The sequence below is a fragment of the Nomascus leucogenys genome, chromosome 19 (assembly GCF_006542625.1).
Source record: "Nomascus leucogenys isolate Asia chromosome 19, Asia_NLE_v1, whole genome shotgun sequence".
Classification (NCBI taxonomy): Eukaryota; Metazoa; Chordata; class Mammalia; order Primates; family Hylobatidae; genus Nomascus; species Nomascus leucogenys.
In genome coordinates, this window is record NC_044399.1 from 33614249 (window position 1) to 33633228 (window position 18980).

General features: G+C 41.7%; 1 protein-coding gene across 2 annotated transcripts in view; it reads left to right on the forward strand.

Moving 5' to 3' along the window:
• Positions 1-18980, forward strand: part of LOC100588275 (puromycin-sensitive aminopeptidase) — a 95742-nt gene that overhangs the window by 69869 nt on the left and 6893 nt on the right. For both annotated transcript variants that reach the window (XR_004026933.1, XM_030799390.1), the window contains exons 15-19: positions 3536-3675; positions 5877-6011; positions 7601-7820; positions 14714-14856; positions 15916-15972. Coding sequence is in view for 1 of the 2 variants with exons in the window: in XM_030799390.1 (XP_030655250.1) it covers positions 3536-3675; positions 5877-6011; positions 7601-7820; positions 14714-14856; positions 15916-15972 (695 nt within the window). In the remaining variant the exon portion in view is untranslated. The remainder of the gene's footprint in view (positions 1-3535; positions 3676-5876; positions 6012-7600; positions 7821-14713; positions 14857-15915; positions 15973-18980) is intronic.

An 18980-nucleotide genomic window follows, 5' to 3' on the forward strand; every position in this document is an offset into this window, starting at 1 on the left:
AGCCTGGGTGATAGAGTGAGACCTTGTCTCAAAATAAAAATAAGAAAAAAATTTAGGAAATAAAAAAGGAGATTCACAGGGTATTTGTAGTATTTAGTCACTTTCTTAGTTTTTGAAATTCCATGTTTCTGTGTGTTATTGGAGGCTATGATGAATGAAGAAAGCTAGTAATACCCAGGAAGTGACGTCTCTAGCCTTAATCTCCTGAAAGAGGACTTACTGTGTGTGTCAGGGGTGAGGGGTAGGTGGGGGGGGGTAGGTAATTCTTTTTTTTAATGCTTGGGCATAGTAAGTAAATAAATGAGTAAAGTCCAGTGATTATTTAGATTTATTATGTACCAGTCATTGTGCTAAGTACTATAACTGGCTCTTTTTTTATACTCTCAGCTTCCTTATAAGGTAGGTCACATTATTTCTACTTTACAGATGAGGAAGCTGCAGCATAGCTAAGTTAGTTAAATTGCTCAAGGTCACCTATCTAAGAAGGTAAAGAGTGGGAATTCAAAATAGTTGGACTCCATGAATTTATGCTCTTAATTGCCATTTTCATATATTTCCATATGTCATTAGATTATTTTTACCCATAAAATTTTACCCAGGAAATTGAGATTAGTTGAAAAAATCAAGAAGTAAAGTGTTTATCTATACCTTTCTTGCTTCCCTTAAAACAACAGTTCTCAACAAAGGGGAGGTATATATGAGAATCATCAATGCCTTGTCATGTTCCACCCACTAAAAATCTGATACATTCAACTCAGTTAAGATGTATGGCCTTCTGCCCTTAGCCTTCCCTAGCAGTTGGAATTAGTCTTTTTTTGTTTTTTGGTTTTTTTTTTTGAGACACAGTCTCGCTCTGTCATTCAGGCTGGAGTGCAGTGGCACGATCTCGGCTCACTGCAACCTCTGCCTCCCAGGTTCAAGCGATTCTCTGCCTCAGCCTCCTGAGTAGCTGGGATTACAGGCGCCCACCACCACGCCCAGCTAATGTTTGTATCTTTAGTAGAGATGGGGTATCACCATCTTGGCCAGGCTGATGTTGAACTCCTGACCTCATGATCCACCCGCCTCGGCCTCCCAAAGTGCTGAGATTACAGGCATGAGCCACCGTGCCCGGCCTGATTTTTTTTTTTTTTTTTTTTTTTGTGAGACAGCTAGTCATGTCTCGCTTTGTTGCCCTGGCTGGAGTCTGGAGTGCAGTGGTACAACCTCGGCTCGCTACAACCTCCGCCTCCCAGGTTCAAGCGATTCTCCTGCCTCAGCCTCCTGAGTAGCTGGGATTACAGGCGCATGCCACACCGCCCAGCCCATTTTTGTATTTTTAATAGAGACAGGGTTTCGCCACATTGGCCAGGCTGGTCTTGAACTCCTGACCTCTGGTGATCCGCCTGCCTTGGCCTCCTCCCAAAGTGCTGGGATTATAGGCGTGAGCCACCACGCCCAGCCTAGAATTACTTTTTTTTTTTTTTTTTGGAGACTGAGTCTTTCCCTGTCGCCTAGGCTGGAGTACAATGGCGTGATCTCGGCTCACTGCAACCTCCGCCTCCTGGGTTCAAGCAATTCTGCCTCAGCCTCCCAAGTAGCTGGGATTAACAGGAACATGCCACCATGCTCGGCTAATTTTTTGTATCTTTAGTAGAGACAGGGTTTCACCATGTTGCCCAGGCTAGTCTTGAACTCCCGACCTGGAGATCCGCCCGCCTCAGCCTCCCAAAGTGTTGGTATTACAGGTGTGAGTCACTGTGCCTAGCCATAGAATTACTCTTTTAATGAATATATCTAACAAAGCTGGGCACAGTGGTTCACACCTGTAGTCCCAGTACATTGTGAGGCCAAGGTGGGCAGATTGCTTGAGCCCAGGGGTTCGAGACCAGCCTGGGCAACATGGCAAAACCTCATCTCAAAAAAATAAATAAAATTAGCTTGGCATGGTGGCATGCATCTGCAGTCCCTGCTACTTGGGAGCCTGAGTTGGAGAATCTCTTGAGCCCATGAGATCGAGGCTGCAGTGAGCCGTGATTGTGCCATCGCATTCTAGCCTGGGTGTCACGGCGAGACCCTGTCTGGGGGAAAAAAAAATATCTAACAAGTCAGATGACAGTTTTATTATCCAAATAAATCTGTACGTGTCACAGTTGCCGTTTTCTGCCTCTTACCTGTAATCTACATTGTAGTACTGACAGGTTTTTCTAATACTCTGTGACCAATAGAGGTAACATTAAAACTTGCAGTATCCCAATATCGGAGAAATTTTACTTTGTGGTTTAACCTGGTAGCATAAAGCTATGTAATTTATTTATTTTATTTATTTTATTTTTTTTGAGACGGAGTCTTGCTCTGTCGCCCAGGCTGGAGTGCAGTGGCGCAATCTCGGCTCACTGCAAGCTCCGCCTCCCAGGTGCACGCCATTCTCCTGCCTCAGCCTCTCTGAGTAGCTGGGACTACAGGCGCCCGCCACTACGCCCGGCTAATTTTTTTTTGTATTTTTAGTAGAGATGGGGTTTCACCGTGGTCTTGATCTCCTGACCTCGTGATCCGCCCGCCTCGGCCTCCCAAAGTGCTGGGATTACAAGCGTGAGCCACCGCGCCCAGCCTAAAGCTATGTAATTTATTAAAGTAGCTCCATTTCCATGAATGTACTGGGCAAAGACTCTTTTTTTGTTTGGCATCTTAATGCCAAATCTGTTTTGCTGTCTGATATATAAGACAGTGTTTCTGCCTTACAAAAGCTTTGGCTTATAGATATGACTCCTCTGTGATGGAACATAACAGCTTCCAGGTTGTATCCTGTCTATCACAACAATAAAAATTAACCCTTCGATATTTCAGCAGTGTGTATACCTGTTAAGGACTGCACCTTAGAAATTTGTTTTTAAATGATATATGAAGGCTAGGCGCAGTGGCTCATACCTGTAATCCCAGCACTTTGGGAGGCCGAGGCGGGTGGATCCCTTGAGGCCAGGAGTTCGAGACCAGCCTGGCCAGTATGGCAAAACCCCATCTCTACTAATAAAGTACAAAAAAAAAATTGTGTGTTTTTGGGTATGGTGGCACACACCTGTAGTCCCAGCTACTCAGGAAGCTGAGGCACAAGAACCTCTTGAACCCGGGAGGTGGAGGTTGCAGTGAGCTGAGATCCCGCCACCACACTCCAGCCTGGGCGACACAGCAAAACTCTGTCTCCAAAAAAAAAATACATATATATATATATGTATATATTTTTTTTAATTTAACAATAAAATTGCTGTCTTTGCTCTGTAAGGGGAAAATGATAATTAAGTTTAAGTCATTGCATTTGTGATTCTACACGTGAGTTAACTGCTTTCTTTTTTTAGACAACATGTGATTTTGTTCGTAAATTATCCCTTCCTTTGCACTGATACTATTCAGGTTATCTGGAAGAGTTCATATACCACTAAGAATGAACTATTGACTTAACAGTTAGGCTTAGGCTCCTGGTTAGAACACCACCACTCCTCTCTCCACCTTACCTTCTGTTTGTCCCAGTGCAAAATTTGTTTGTTCTTCTCTTGCTTAGGTGAAGATTGTCCCCAGTGGATGGTCCCTATCACAATCTCTACTAGCGAAGACCCCAACCAGGCCAAACTAAAAATTCTAATGGACAAGCCAGAGATGAATGTGGTTTTGAAAAATGTCAAACCAGACCAATGGGTGAAGGTGAGTTCGGAATCTTACCTAAACAGATTTCTCTCACTTATACATTTTGTGGCCGGCTTTAAATTCTGCTTCAGTTTAGTAGTTTCAAAGAAAAAAAAAACCTAAACTTTTCTTTGTGAGATTTAGGACGAATTTTCATATAGTATTGTCCAGACATTTGTCCTTATGTTAGGGAAGGTAGTGGTAGAGAAGCAGATCCAAAGGCATAGGACTAAGGAGGAGAAGAAAAACAAAAGTAGATTGAGTGTAAGCTTATATGAACCAAAATATTTGTAGTCTCACACCTTCAAACTCCCCTGTTATTGTAATGAAAGGTTAACTTCAATGATGTGTTGTCACCATATGTGTACTGCTGTAATCTAGTGAGAGCAGACATAGATAATAATCGGTTCGTGTCACTGAAATGTAAAATTCCTTAGCTGGTATTTCAAAACCATTTCACAAAAATACCAGTAGGTAAGAATTATTTTTCATTATTCTGTACTCTGTGCCTTCCATAATGAAAGTATTTACTACAAACTCTTAATTGTATGTTCCTAATAGGAATTACACATTTTATCAGACATTTGTGCTTTTTAAAAAAGAAAGCTCGCCGGGCGCCACGGTAGCACTTTGGGAGTAATCCCAGCACTTTGGGAGGCCGAGGCAGGCAGGTCACTTTGGGAGGCCGAGGCAGGCAGATCACAAGGTCAGGAGTTCAAGAACAGTCCGACCAACATGGTGAAACCCTGTCTCTACTAAAGATATGAAAAAAAAATTAGTCGTGATGGCGTGCACCTGTAATCCCAGCTACTCAGGAGGCTGAGGCAGGAGAATCGCTTGAACCCAGAAGGTGGAGGTTGCAGTGAGCCAAGATCGCTCCATTGCACTCCAGCCTGGGTGACAGGGTGAGACTCCATCTGAAAAAAAAAAAAAAAAAAAAAAAAAAAAAAAAAGAAGCCATTTTTCTGTTTATCAACTTTTTTTTTTTCGAGTTGGGGGTCTCACTATGTTGCTTAGGCTGGATTCAAACTCCTAGGCTCATGTGATCCTCCCACCTCAGGCTCCAGAATAGCTAGGATTATAGTCATGAGCCACCATGCCTGGCATTGTTTTACTTTTTTAAATATATATTTAAAATATACTCACTGGAATATTACCATTTAAAATTATCTGGAAGATTATGTTGTAGCAATATGAAAAATTTCTTATAAATGAGAAAAAAGTTATGTACACTACAATTTTGATTAGGTTAAATAAAGGGAATCAATAAAGTGATAGTTGCGTTAAAATTGTAGGGGTGGTTTTAAAAATATTTACATATAAATAGTAAAATATTTATATCTTACTGTTTTACCATTAAACTATTTTGAATATAAATGTTCTCAAAAATATTTTTTGGCTATTGGTAAATAGCCTATAGAGAATAATGCAGTTGCCAGGCACAGTGGCTCATGCCTGTAATCCCAGGGAGGCTGAGGCATGGCGGATCACCTGAGGTCAGGAATTCGAGACCAGCCTGGCCAACATGGTGAAACCCTGTCTCTCCTAAAAATATAAAATTAGTGGGTGTGGTGGGGGGTGCCTGTAATCCCAGCTGCTTGGGAGGGTGAGGCAGGAGAATCACTTGAACCTGAGAGGTGGAAGTTGCAGTGAGCTGAGATCATGCCACTCCCCTCCGGCCTGGGCAACAGAGCGAGACTCCGTCTCAAAAAAGGAAAAAAAAAAAGAATAATGCAGTCAGTAATTACCTCACGCCAAAAATCTTATGAAATTGCCTTTTAGGTCCATGTAATTCTTTAAAATTGGGATCTGAAAATTGTTATTCCGTTCAGTCTCTGTGCTTATAAGATCAATGTTTGTAAAGGCCTAAGCTTTCTTAGAGATTCTACCGTCCAGGTGTTTTCATATATGTTAAGTATTTTCTGTAAACCTAAAATTGAGATTAGAAATAGAAACTTACCCACATTATTTTGTCCCTTCCATGTTCTTTCTACTGTCCCTCACTTTGGCCCCCACAATTTCAAGTTTCCCTTTTCTTTTGTCTGCGCATTCATTCTATCTTGATGTGTTGTCTTGTTTTAATCCATTAGTTGGCATAGATGGTCTTAATTGTTTTTCATCCAGATATATCTAAAACCAGAACTCCTTTTAAACATACAAAAGGTTGATTTAAAAAATTAATGGAGCTGTTTAATAGTACTTACTGGATATCTTTGCAGTTAAACTTAGGAACAGTGGGGTTTTATCGGACCCAGTACAGCTCTGCCATGCTGGAAAGTTTATTACCAGGCATTCGTGACCTTTCTCTGCCCCCTGTGGATCGACTTGGATTACAGAATGACCTCTTCTCCTTGGTGAGCATCTGTGACTTAACTAATATGATGGATTTTGCTGATTAAAAGATTTTATTTTTCCTGGAGTGTCTGAAACATAATTAGAAGAATATGGGTCTTCTTGATGGTTAAAAATACCTTTGGGACTAGAGCAAATGACTATTTTTAATATGACAAGATTGAGGCTATATAATTTAAATCCCATTTCACTACTCCTAAGCCAGCTTTCTGAAACTCTTAATTAAACTATCCTTTGTAAGGCAAAAAATTCCTTTCTTTTCAGTAGAAATAAATATGAGCCTTGAAGAAATGACCCTACTGATAGGTTTTTAAAATAATTAAGTCAGAGTGATTTTTTTTTTTTTTTTTTTTTGAGACGGAGTCTTGCTCTGTCACCCAGGCTGGAGTGTAGTGACGCAATCTTGGCTCACTGCAAGCTCTGCCTCCCAGGTTCACGCCATTCTCCTGCCTCAGCCTCCTGAGTAGCTGGGACTACAGGCGCCTGCCACCATGCCCGGCTAATTTTTCGTATTTTTTAGTAGAGACGGAGTTTCACCATGTTAGCCAGGATGGTCTCGATCTCCTGACCTCGTGATCCGCCCAGCTCGGCCTCCCAAAGTGCTGGAATTACAGGCGTAAGCCACCGTGCCCGGCCGATTTTATGTTTTTCTAAATAGTGGTTGTACTTTGCTGGGAAAGCCAGAATTTTTAAACATCGTGTTCTTATTTCAAATTATATCCCATTAGCTTTAGAATTATATTTATATTTGGCTTTCTTCCAGAAAGGATTTAAAGCAGCAATTAGTATTATTTTCTTTATGACTTCAGCATAGGTTAGGTAATTTCCAGATGTCTTTATGATAAAATTGTCGTATTCCTCCTAGTATTCCTTTAAATTGGACTGGAAATTTTCCCTCCCCTCTGCAGTCATTGGTTTTGGATTCCGCCTTTCTATAAACACAGATTAGCATTGATGCACAAAACCTCACATCTGCTGATCTAATTGCTGAGAGAGACCTGTCTCAGGAGAGTGAGCTGTTTGTGCAGTTGGCTGCTATAACAGAAGTTCTTTTTCCTAACTCTGTTAGTTCTGAAAGGACTTTGAATTTGTAGTGCCTTCTAGTTTCTGTTCTTTTAGAAATGATGAGTAAAGCAGAGGCTTAAGTTGACACAATTTGCAGGTCCGGCTTTGAAAGAATGTCTGTCAACAACCAAAGCTCAAACTACTTTTGCAATTTTTCTGAAAGTATGAAAAATTTCAAAACAGTAACAAAGCCAAGTCCCCAGAAACTGAGTAGAAATAGAAGTTAACTGGTTTGTTGTTGTTCTCAAATTGTTGGGACTTTTAGTGTAATTTTAAAAAGTAGTTCTTGTATAAATAGCAAATAATTCATTCTAATTTTTCTGTAAAAAGAGAGAAAAAAATAACAAAGGAGTAAAAAAGGAATGTTATCTGAATAGGATTTTTATTTTAACAGTGTTCTGAGCTTATACAGTCCCATTTCCTTAAACCAAAGAAATTGCTAGCAGCAGATAATGCCAAAAATGCAAGCTTATGTTTTTTGGTTTTGTTTGAAGACTAGGTTAATTTATGTTTTTTCCTATCCCAGGCTCGAGCTGGAATCATTAGCACTGTAGAGGTTCTAAAAGTCATGGAGGCTTTTGTGAATGAGCCCAATTATACTGTATGGAGCGACCTGAGCTGTAACCTGGGGATTCTCTCAACTCTCTTGTCCCACACAGACTTCTATGAGGAAATCCAGGAGTTTGTGAAAGATGTCTTTTCACCTATAGGGGAGAGACTGGGCTGGGATCCCAAACCTGGAGAAGGTAATGGATATACTAAATGGAGAAAGAATTAGGCAGAAGTTGGTACTTTTTTATGTGGTTAACAATGTAATTAATATCATCTTTGTATCTACTGGATGTTACTATATATTCAGCAAGCCAGAAATTAAGACTTGAGTCTTTTAAGTCTGCTGGTGAAGTTACATGGGTTAACAACACAGAAACAGTAGTGGTTATGTGTGTTCGATGCTAAATATAATTTGTGCACATGGTGGAAATAAAAGTCTTTTGCAGAATTCCAAAGGCCTATTTTTAGTCAAGAAAAGCTAAAGGGAATTTCAGGTTGTTTTGTTTTATTTATTTATTTATTTAATTTTATTTTTTTGAGACGGAGTTTCACTCTTGTTGCCTAGGCTGGAGTGCAATGGTGCGATCTCGGCTCACCGCAACCTCCGCTTCCCGGGTTCAAGTGATTCTCCTGCCTTAGCCTCCCGAGTAGCTGGGATTACAGGCATGTGCCGCCACGCCCGGCTACTCTTATATTTATAGTAGAGACGTGGTTTCACCATGCTGGTCAGGCTGGTCTCGAACCCCGACCTCAGGTGATCCACCTGTCTCGGCCTCCCAAGTTTTATTTATTGTTACCATAAATACCAGGCACCTTTATGTATAACTTGTAAAGGTGCTGAGAGACACAGGGGTCAGCTTTTTTAATTAAGGAAATTATTTGCTTTCTACATGTGTTCTCTGCTCTGTGATTATTTCCATAAGCATATATTTACTCTTTTTGCTCTCATTTAAATATTGGGAATGATTAAAGGTTTTACATATCATTATTTTTTATCATCTGCTAATAACTAAAGGTGGTGTTTCCTCCTGACCAGTCTTGATCCAGAAGTCTTTTGTAATAAAAATAGTAGCAATACCTAGAGCTCTATGTCTTGTCTTTTTTTTTTTTTTTTGAGATGGAATTTCACTCTTGTCACCCAGGCTGGAACGCAATGGCGCCATCTTGGCTCACTGCAACCTCTGCCTCTCGGGTTCAAGCGATTCTCCTGCCTCAGCCTCCCAAATAGCATACCACCACGCCTGGCTAATTTTTGTATTTTTAGTAGAGACGAGGTTTCGCCACGTTGGCCAGGCTGGTCTTGAACTCTGGGCCTCAAGCGATCTGCCCGTCTCGGCCGCCCAAAGTGCTGTATTACAGGCATGAGCCACTACAGCTGGTCCCACCTTCTATGTGTTTTCTTCATTGATTCAACAAATATTTATGTAGCTAGTAAATGCCATATACTATTCTAAGAGCTGCTGATACAGCAGCAACCCAAATATTGCCTTATATGGCTTACATTCTAATGGGAGACATAGCAAATAATTAAATGTGTAATGGTCTAGGTGGCAGGAAGTATCATTAAGAAAAATAAAGTTGCCGGGGGTGGTGGCTCATGCCTGTAATCCCAGCACTTTGGGAGGCTGAGGCGGGTGGATCACAAGGTCAAGAGTTCAGGACCAGCCTGGCCAAGATGGTGAAACCCTGTCTCTATTAAAAATACAAAAATTAGCCAGGCGTGGTGGCGGGTGCCTCTAATCTCAGCTACTCGGGAGGCTGAGGCAGAGAATTGCTTGAACCCAGGAGGCAGTGGTTGCAGTGAGCTGAGATTGGGCCACTGCACTCCAGCCTGGGTGACAGGGCAAGACTCTGTCTCAAAAAAAAAAAAAAAAAGAGAAAAGAAAAATAAAGTCGTCGGATAATAAGGAGTGCTGGGTCACTATTTTCTAGAGAGTGTTTGGGGAAACTGTCTCTAATAAGGTGATACTGAGCATAAACTGAGACATGGAGAGAGTTATGGGATACCTAGAAGAAAAGTGGTTCAGAGGAAACAGCAAGTACAAAAGACCTGAGATGGGAGCATGCTTAGGGTATTCGAGGAATAACAAGAAAGCTGCTGAGTTCAGGACAGGATCGAGTGGGAGAGGGCAATGGGAGACCTTTCTGATCCTATAGAACCTGTTTGCTACAGTGAGAAGTTTTTTGACTTTCACATTTAGTGATATGACACGCTAAGTAGAGAGTTTTGGGCAGGGGAACTTGATTTGATTTACTTGGCTTTCTGAAGAACAGACTAAAAGAAGACGAGAGGAGGCAGGGAGACCATTCAGAAGGCTATTTTAGCAATCCAATTGAGATGCTGGTTGCAACTAGAACTTACAGGTGGTAAAGTCTGTGTATATTTCAAAGGTGGAACTGAAACTATTTGGTGAAGGATGGACTGTGTGGTGGAAAGAAAGAGAAGTGTCATCAAACTTTGGCCTGCAGAACTGGAAGAATGAAGTTGCCACGTACAGGGATAGGGAAGACTGCTGTAGAAACATTTTTTTCTTTTAAAGATACAGAGTCTTGCTCTGTTGCCGAGGCTGGAGTGCAGTGGTGCAGTCATAGCTCACTGCAGCCTCGAATTCTGGGTTCAAGCTATCCTCCCACCTCAGCCTCCTGAGTATTTGGGACTACAGGCATGCACCATACCCAGCTATGTTTTTTTTGTTTGTTTTGTTTTTGTTTTGTAGAGACAGGATTTCACTATGTTGCCTAGGCTGGTCTTGAACTCCTGGACTCCAGAAATTCTCCCACCTCAGCATCCCAAAGTGCTGGAATTGCAGCCATGAGCTACTGTGCCTGGCATAGAAGCATATTTGGGTGTAAAAGGGAATCGGGCCAGGCGTGGTAGCTCACACCTGTAATCCCAGCACTTTGGGAGGCTGAGGTGGGTGGAACACCTGAGGTCAGGAATTTGAGACAAGCCTGGCCAACATGGTGAAACCCCATCTCTACCAAAAATACAAAATCAGCTGGGCATGGTGGCACAGGCCTGTAGTTCCAGCTACTCAGGAGGCTGAGGCAGGAAACTCACTTGAACTGGGAGGCAGAGGTTGCAGTGAGCCGAGATCACGCCATTGCACTCCAGCCTGGGCAACAGAGCGAGACTCCGTCTCAAAAAAAAAAAAAAAAAAAAAGTGAGGGGGTGGGAATCATGTCACACATGTGGCTCACACCTGTAATCCAGCTACTCAGGAGGCTGAGACAGGAGAATTGGTTGAGTCCTGGAGTTCAAGCCCAGCATGGGCAACATAGTGAGACCTCATGTCTTTAAAAAACAAAACAAAACTGGATGAGATCAACCAGTGACTGAGTGTAAGTGGAAAAAAGAGGTCTGAGTTCAGGATTTAGAGATTGTGTGGAAGAGGAAGAATCAGCAAAAGAGACAGACTGGCCAGTGAGGTAGAAGGAGAGCCAGGAGAGAGAGGGGGTATCCCAGAATTTAAATAAACAGCAGATGAAAAGAAACAGTAGATGAAGGCAGAGGGAATGTGATCAGCTGTGTCAGATGCCACCACACTAAGTCAAACAGAATGATGAAGGCTAATTCAATATTACATTTAACAAGTTTTGTGGAGTAGTGGGGAACAATAATGAATTCTCCACTTTTGGAGCAGGTTCTTTAGAATAGGAGGAGAGGAAATGGAGCCAACACACTTAGACAACTTTTTAAAGGAGTTTTGCTGAGAAGATCAGAGAAAAGGGGTAGACGAGAGAGAGAGGTGGGGCAAAGGAAGGAATTTTTAAGTTGGGAGATTTTATATTACATTTTCTGCAACTATTTGAACATATGCAGTAATAATGGAAAAATTCATGTTTTGTGAGAGAGAGGGGTTATTGCTGAATAATCAAGAGGAGTTGAGATCCAGTGCGAAGTTAAGGAGTTGGTTTTAGATAGGAGCACAGATGAATAGTGACAGGATAGGAGTACATGGACACAGATGCATGTAAATTAATGGATGTTGCACTTTTCTTTCATGATGATAACATGACACTTTTTGACTTCAAAACCATCTTTACAACATAAGGAAAGTGCCTTCAATTTCCTAGCTATACAGATGGGAGAATGAAACACGGCAAAATAATAAAATGTTACCTTGCATCACACAGCGTGTTAGTACCAGAGCCAGAATTATAAATTACTTCTTGTAAGAATCATCACAATAATGTGTAGTTATCTATTGATCTCTGATGGTTTTCTTAAAATTATTTTTGGTTAAATTATGATTTAAATATAGCAAAATGAATAATCTAAATGTTACAGTTCATGACTTTCGGCAAACACGTACCACATTTCCATCACCCAGAAAGCTGCTTGGGCTCCTTCCTAGTTGGTCCCTGCCACTTGAGCCTCCCCTGCCTACCCCACACAGGCACATGCCATTCTGATTTCTTTCACCTAGATTAATATTTATCTCTTCTATTTTATATACATAGGATCATATAATGTGTGTTCTGTTCTTATACCTGGCCTCTCTCACTAAGCATAATGTTTCTGAGATAATCCGGGTTGTTCATTGCTTTTTATTGCTGAATAGTATTTCATCATGTGAATATACTACATTTTATTTGTCCATTGTACTGCTGCAGTTCATCAGATTTGTGTGCCGTTAACTGTTTTTTTTCTCAATCATTTGTTTCCTGGATGTTAACTTTTTTTGAGACATAATTCACATACCATAAAATTCACCTTTTTAAAGTATACAATCAGTATTTGTTAGTATGTTCACAAGATTGTGCAACTATCACCTCCATATTTCCAGAACAATTTCTTCACCGTCCCCACTCTCAGTCCCCCACCCCCCGCAAAAAAAAAGCCTTGTATCCACTGGCAGTCACTCTCCATTTCCTGGCAACCACAAATTTACTTTCTATTTCATGGATTTACCTATTCTGAACATTTCATATACATAGAATCATAAAATACTTGGCCTTTTATATCTGCTTCTTTCACTTAGCATAATATTTTCGAGGTTCATCTATGTTGTAGCATGTATCAGTCCTTCCTTTTATTTTTTTTTTTGGTAACAGAGTCTCACTCTGTTGCCAGGTTGGAGTGCAGTGGTGTGATCTCGGCTCACTGCAACCTCTGCCTCCTGGGTTCAAGCAATTCTCCTGCCTCAGCCTCCCCAATAGCTGGGGCTACAGGTGCAGGCCACCACGCCCAGCTAATTTTTGTATTATTAGTAGAGATGGGGTTTCACCATGTTGGCCAGGATGGTCTGGAGCTCTTGACCTCGTGATCCTCCTGCTTCAGCCTCCCAAAGTGCTGGGATTACAGGCGTGAACCACCACACCCGGACCCCCGGGTCTCTTTTATAAGGGCACTATTCCCATTCATGAGGGCTCCAGTTTTCGGCTATTATGAATTCTGTTATGCACATTTGTATACAAGTTTTTGTGTAGACATGCTTTCATTTATTTTCGAGATACCTAAGAGTGAAATTGCTGAGTCACATGATGACTCTGGTTTTTTTTTTTTGTTTTTTTTTGAGATGGAGTCTCACTCTGTCTCCAGGCTGGTGCAGTGGGCATGATCTCAGCTCACTGCAACCTCCGCCTCCCGGGTTCAGGTGATTCCCCCGCCTCAGCCTTCTGAGTAGCTGGGATTACAGGTCCGTGCCACTACACCTGGCTAATTTTTTGTATTTTAGTAGAGACAGGGTTTCACCATGTTGGCCAGGATGGTCTCGATCTCCTGACCTCATGATCCGCCTGCCTCAGCCTCCTAAAGTGCTGAGATTACAGGCGTGAGCCACCGCGCCCATCCTTTTGTTTTTTTAAGAGACAGGGTCGGCTGGGTGGCAGTGGCTCACGCTTGCAATCCCAGCACTTTGGGAGGCCAAGGCAGGTGGATCACCTGAGGTCAGGAGTTCGAGACCAGCCTGGCCAACATGGCGAAACCCTGTCTCTACTAAAAATGCAAAAATTAGCCTGGCGTGGTGGTGCAACCCCGTATTCCCAGCTACTCAGAAGACTGAGGTGGAGAATTGCTTGAACCTGGGAGGCGGAGGCTGCAGTGAGCTGAGGTCATGCCACTGCACTCCAGCTTGGGCAACAGAGCGAGACCACATCTGAAAAAAAAAAAAAAAAGACAAGGTCTTGCTTTGTGCCCAGGCTGGAGTACAGTAGTGTGATCATAGCTCACCGCAGCTTCAACCTCCTGGGCTCAAGCGATCCTCCCTCCCCAGCCTCCTGTGTAACTGGGCCTACAGACATATGCTACCATGCTTGGTTAATTATTAAGTTTTTTGTAGAAACAGGGTCTTGCTGTGTTGCTCAGGCTGGTCTTGAACTCCTGGGCTCAAGCAATCCTCTTGCCTTGGCATCCCAGAGTGCTAGGATTATAGGCATGAGCTACTGTGCCTGGCCATAACTGTATGTTTAACCTTTTGAGGGACTGCCAGACTGATTTTCTAAGTGGCTTCACCATCTTGTGTTCCCACCAGCAGTGTTTGAGGGTTTCAATTTCTCCACATCCTTGCCAACACTTGCTATTATCTTTTTTATTATAGCCATCATAGTGGGTATGAATTGGTATCTCATTGTGGTTTTGATTTGCATTTTCCTAATGATCAGTTATGTTAAACATCTTTTTATGTGCTTATTGGCTATTTGTGTGTCTTGGAGGAATGGACCCATCAGATTTTGATTTTTAAAATCTAAGATTTCAATTTATTATACATAGAGCATACTAGTTCCATATGTGATCTTTCTTTGAACCTTGGGTCGAAACTGCATGATGTAAGCCTGTTCTTTTCACACATAATCCTTAGCAGAGTAGTTAACTAGACTGAGTAAACATTTAGTAAATTCAGATAATTGGCATTCGTGACTGTAGATAAAGTCAGCAAGTTTATTTGCTTGTCTAATCTGTTTAGCATATCACTCTTATGATTTGATAAATGTAAAACAAGTATTCTCTCAGGTATTAAGTTAATTGAGTGTGTTTGTTCAAGACCATAGAATTGGTATAGCACAATTATAAGATATCCAGATGGCAAACTTACAAAAATAGGCTTTTTAAGTAGTCTTGTGTCTCTTTTACTTCTCAAATCAGGTCATCTCGATGCACTCCTGAGGGGCTTGGTTCTAGGAAAACTAGGAAAAGCAGGACATAAGGCAACGTTAGAAGAAGCCCGTCGTCGGTTTAAGGACCACGTGGAAGGAAAACAGATTCTCTCCGCTGATCTGAGGAGTCCTGTAGGTTTTCATGATAAATTCCCTTGACATATAGGTAACTACATCATTTTGTGAAGCACGGAACTTTTTTTTTTTCTTTTTTTTTTGAGACAGAGTCTTGCTCGGTCGCCCAGGCTGGAGTGCAGTGGCGTGATCTCGGCTCATTGCAGCCTCTGTCCCCTGAGTTCCAGTGATTCTCCTGCCTCAGCCTCCTGGCTAGCTGGGATTACAGGCGCTGCCACCACACCCAGCTAATTTTTGTATTTTCATTAGAGACGAGGTTTCGCCATGTTGGCCAGGCTGGTCTCGAACTCCTGACCTCAGGTGACCCACCTGCCTTGGCCTCCCAAAGTGCTGGGATTACAGGCGTGAGCTACCATGCCCAGCCTGGAACTTTTTTTAATAGCCAAAACTGACCTAAGAACTGACCCACAAACCACGTCTACCTCTATTTTAATATATACTATTTAAGTGGTTTATAGTCATCTTCTTACTTGTTTAAAGTTTCTCAGTCAGTGTTGCAGTGCTGAAAGGTGATTAGCTGTGCACATTCCCCTGAAAGCTGCTGTGCTCTGCTGGTACAACATGCCGTTTACCTTTGTGGTTGCTCACAGGCACTGCTAGCTCCTTAACTACAGTTTGTAATATCCACATTTATAATATTTACTTTTTTTTTTTTTTTTTTGAGATGGAGTCTCACTCTGTTACCTAGGCTGGAGTGCAGTGGTGTGATCTCGGCTCACTGTAGCCCCCGCCTCTTGGGTTCAAGCAGTTCTCCCGTGCCTCGGCCTCCTGAGTAGCTGGGATTACAGGCACCTGCTACCACGCCCAGCTAATTTTTGTATTTTTAGTAGAGACAGGGTTTCGCCATGTTGACCAGGCTGGCCTGGAACTGCTGACCTCCGGTGATCCGCCTGCCTCGGCCTCCCAAAGTGCAGGGATTACAGGCGTGAGTCACCGCAGCCGGCCAACATTTACAATATTGTTTACTTGCTTTCTGTCTTTTCTTAGTATTAGAATACTTGAAACAAGGTACATTTAATCAAATGACTTATTTTTTGTCCCTGTATTCTCTTGTAGGTCTATCTGACTGTTTTGAAGCATGGTGATGGCACTACTTTAGACATTATGTTAAAAGTAAGTATATTTGAGAAGGCTCCCATTTCCTGCTTTTGAGCTTGGATAGACACACAGTACACCTCTAAATGGTTAAAAAAAAAAAAAGTCCTAGAAAAGAAAGATGCATATTGTAGACATGCAAGTATTTTAAAACTCTGAGAGAATTATATGTCTATCCATATATGTTATTAGATCAGTATTATCAGTATGATGCCAAAGACGTCTTACTTTTCCCCACCTTTTTAAACTCACTTTATGCATCTGAAATCTTTTTTTTTGAGACAAGGTCTCACTCTGTCACCTAGGCTAAAGTGACATAATCATGGATCACTGCAGCATCAACCTCCCAGGCTCAAGTGATCCTCCTGCGTCAGCCTTCCAAGTAGCTGGAATTATAGGAGTGTGATAACCGCACCCAGCTAATTTTTGTGTTTTTTGTAGAGACAAGGTTTCACCATGCCCAGGCTGGTCTCAAACTCCTGGGGTCAAGTGATACACCCACCTCAGCCTCCCAAAGTGCTGGGGTTACAGGCATGAGCTACTGTGCCCAGCTGAAATTTTAACACTGAAATAAATGTTTGTTTTGATTAACAAGTCACTTTCTTTAAATTTTATCTTCAGTGTAAACTTACTTGGGGTTCTGCCCATTTTAAGCAAAACGTTTGTTTCTGTGCTTAGGTTCTGTGCTTAGAAGGTTTGTTTTTGTGCTTAGAAAAGGGATAGACAGATGATGATCAAGTGTCTCAAGCATTTGAGCTATGGCAGGGTCCTTTATTAATAGACAGGAAATTAATTCACCTGCCTTCATAGTCTCTCTAGTTTTCCCAGGGTAATTGGCATATAATTAAGCTCTGACTTAGACAAAATATAGATAAAACTTTCCATGTCCTCATAATGGCAGCAATGTTTGAAATTTTCAATCAATAGTAGTACTGTGAAGCAAATGCTATCTCCAGTCCCTATTCATACAGTCCCGGTCTATAAGGAAATGGCTTGAGTGCACTGGCTACATTAGAGGTGGAGGTAGCCAAATCTACTTTTTAATCATTAAATAAAATGTGCAAAATGTGCCTAAAAACCCATTCGTTAAAAGATCCACGCTTAGGACAGGAGTGGAATGTGCTCTACTGTCTCTACCTTTCATGGATTAACAACACTCTTCTGACTTCAAGGGAGTTCATGATAATCAGCTTCACTGTAGAAATAGCTCTAATGATCATAATTGCAGATCTAAATTCTGATATTTTGGTTTTAAACAAATCCTCTGAAAAATGATTAGGATGTCTGAAAATAGAAACTTTAAGAAACTGTACCTCAAAATGTACTGCTTTACTCATGTTGTAATAGGTTTACTTTCTTTTTTTTTTTTTTTTTTTGAGACAGAATCTTACTCTGTCACCCAGGCTGGAGTGTAGTGGCACGATCTTGGCTCACTGCAACCTCTGCCTCCCGGGTTCACGTGATTCTCCTGCCTCAGCCTCCCAAGTAGCTGGGACTACAGGCGCCTGCCACCACACCCAGCTAATTTTTGCATGTTTAGTAGAGACGGGGTTTCACCATATTGGCCAGGCAGGCCTCGAACTCCTGACCTTGTGATCCGCCCGCCTCGGCCTCCCAAAGTGCTGGGATTATAGGCATGTGCCACCATGCCTGGCCTGCTTTCTAAGAATATAAAAGTTATATTTGGGAGAGCTGGGCATGGTGGCATGCACCTGTAGTTCCAGCTTCTCAGGAGGCTGAGGCAGGAGGAGCGCTTGAGCCCAGGAGTTCAAGGCTGCAGTGAGCTATGATTGTGCCACTGCACTCCAGCCTGGGTGACAGAGCAAGACCCTATCTTAAAAAAGACCCTAAAAAAAGTTAAATTTGGGTTTACCTTCCACCTGAACATTAAGGTCCCTTCTCAGTCTTAATATTCTGTGAACCTATATGCTATAAATGATATGTATGAAATGGGATATTTGATTTTTTTCATCTAGTCCGTGATGATATGGAAAAAAATAGGGATTCTGAAAATTTCATGGCAGATACATTGACATTTTCATGTCATGGCACTTTTAAGATTTTCCACAAGTATGTGTATTTATTAAGAGTTTGCACTTATTTAACCCAAGGGAGTTCACGATAATCAGCTTCACTATGGAAATAGCTCTAATGAAGGCGGAATCATGGTTCTTCAAGAAGCCATTTGGTAAGAGATGAAGAAGGTTGTCTTATGATGGTAATTTAGGAATAATGTGGCAGGGTTAAAAAACATTAATTCACAGTGTATTTGAAATGTGGTGTTAGAGTGCCATCTAGTGGACTAGAATAGCAGGTTCTCTTTGGAGGAAAATGCTTCCTGAAAGCCAGAGGTTCAGACCTTGAATATTGGAGCTGAAAAGGGCCTTAGAAATTATCTATCCACCCATCTCATTTTACACATGGGGAAACTGAGACCCAGAGGGATGAAGGACTTAGTCAAGATCATACAGCTAGTTAGAGGCAAAACTGGGACTAGAACCCAGATCTCCCAAGGTCCTATCTATTTTACTGCACTGCTGCTCAGAGTCCAAAGGGGCCAGGCGTGGTGGTTCATGCCTGTAATCCCAGCCCTTTGGGATTACAAGTGATGGGAGGATCACTTGAGATCAGGAGTTCGAGACCAGCCTGGGCAACATGGAGAAACTCCGGCTCTACTAAAAATAGAAAAATTAGCTAGGCGTGGTTGTAGTGAGCTAACACCATTGCACTCCAGCATGGGCAACAGAGCGAGACTGTATCTCAAAAAAAAAAAAAAAAAAAAAAAAAAAAGAGAGACCAGCCTGGTCAACATAGCGAGACCCTATCTCTGCTTCTTATAAATTAAAACTGTTTATTAAAAAAAAAAAAGTGTCGAAAGGAAGAGGAAACTGAGAGCTTTGATGAGGTCTCCAGACACTGGTCAGTGTTAAATCTTAAGGGGTAGAAAAGATCAAAAGAGTCTTGGAGACATAGCTCTTATACATTTATAGTTCTAATTTTTAAGAATTACAACATTTTGTTTCTGA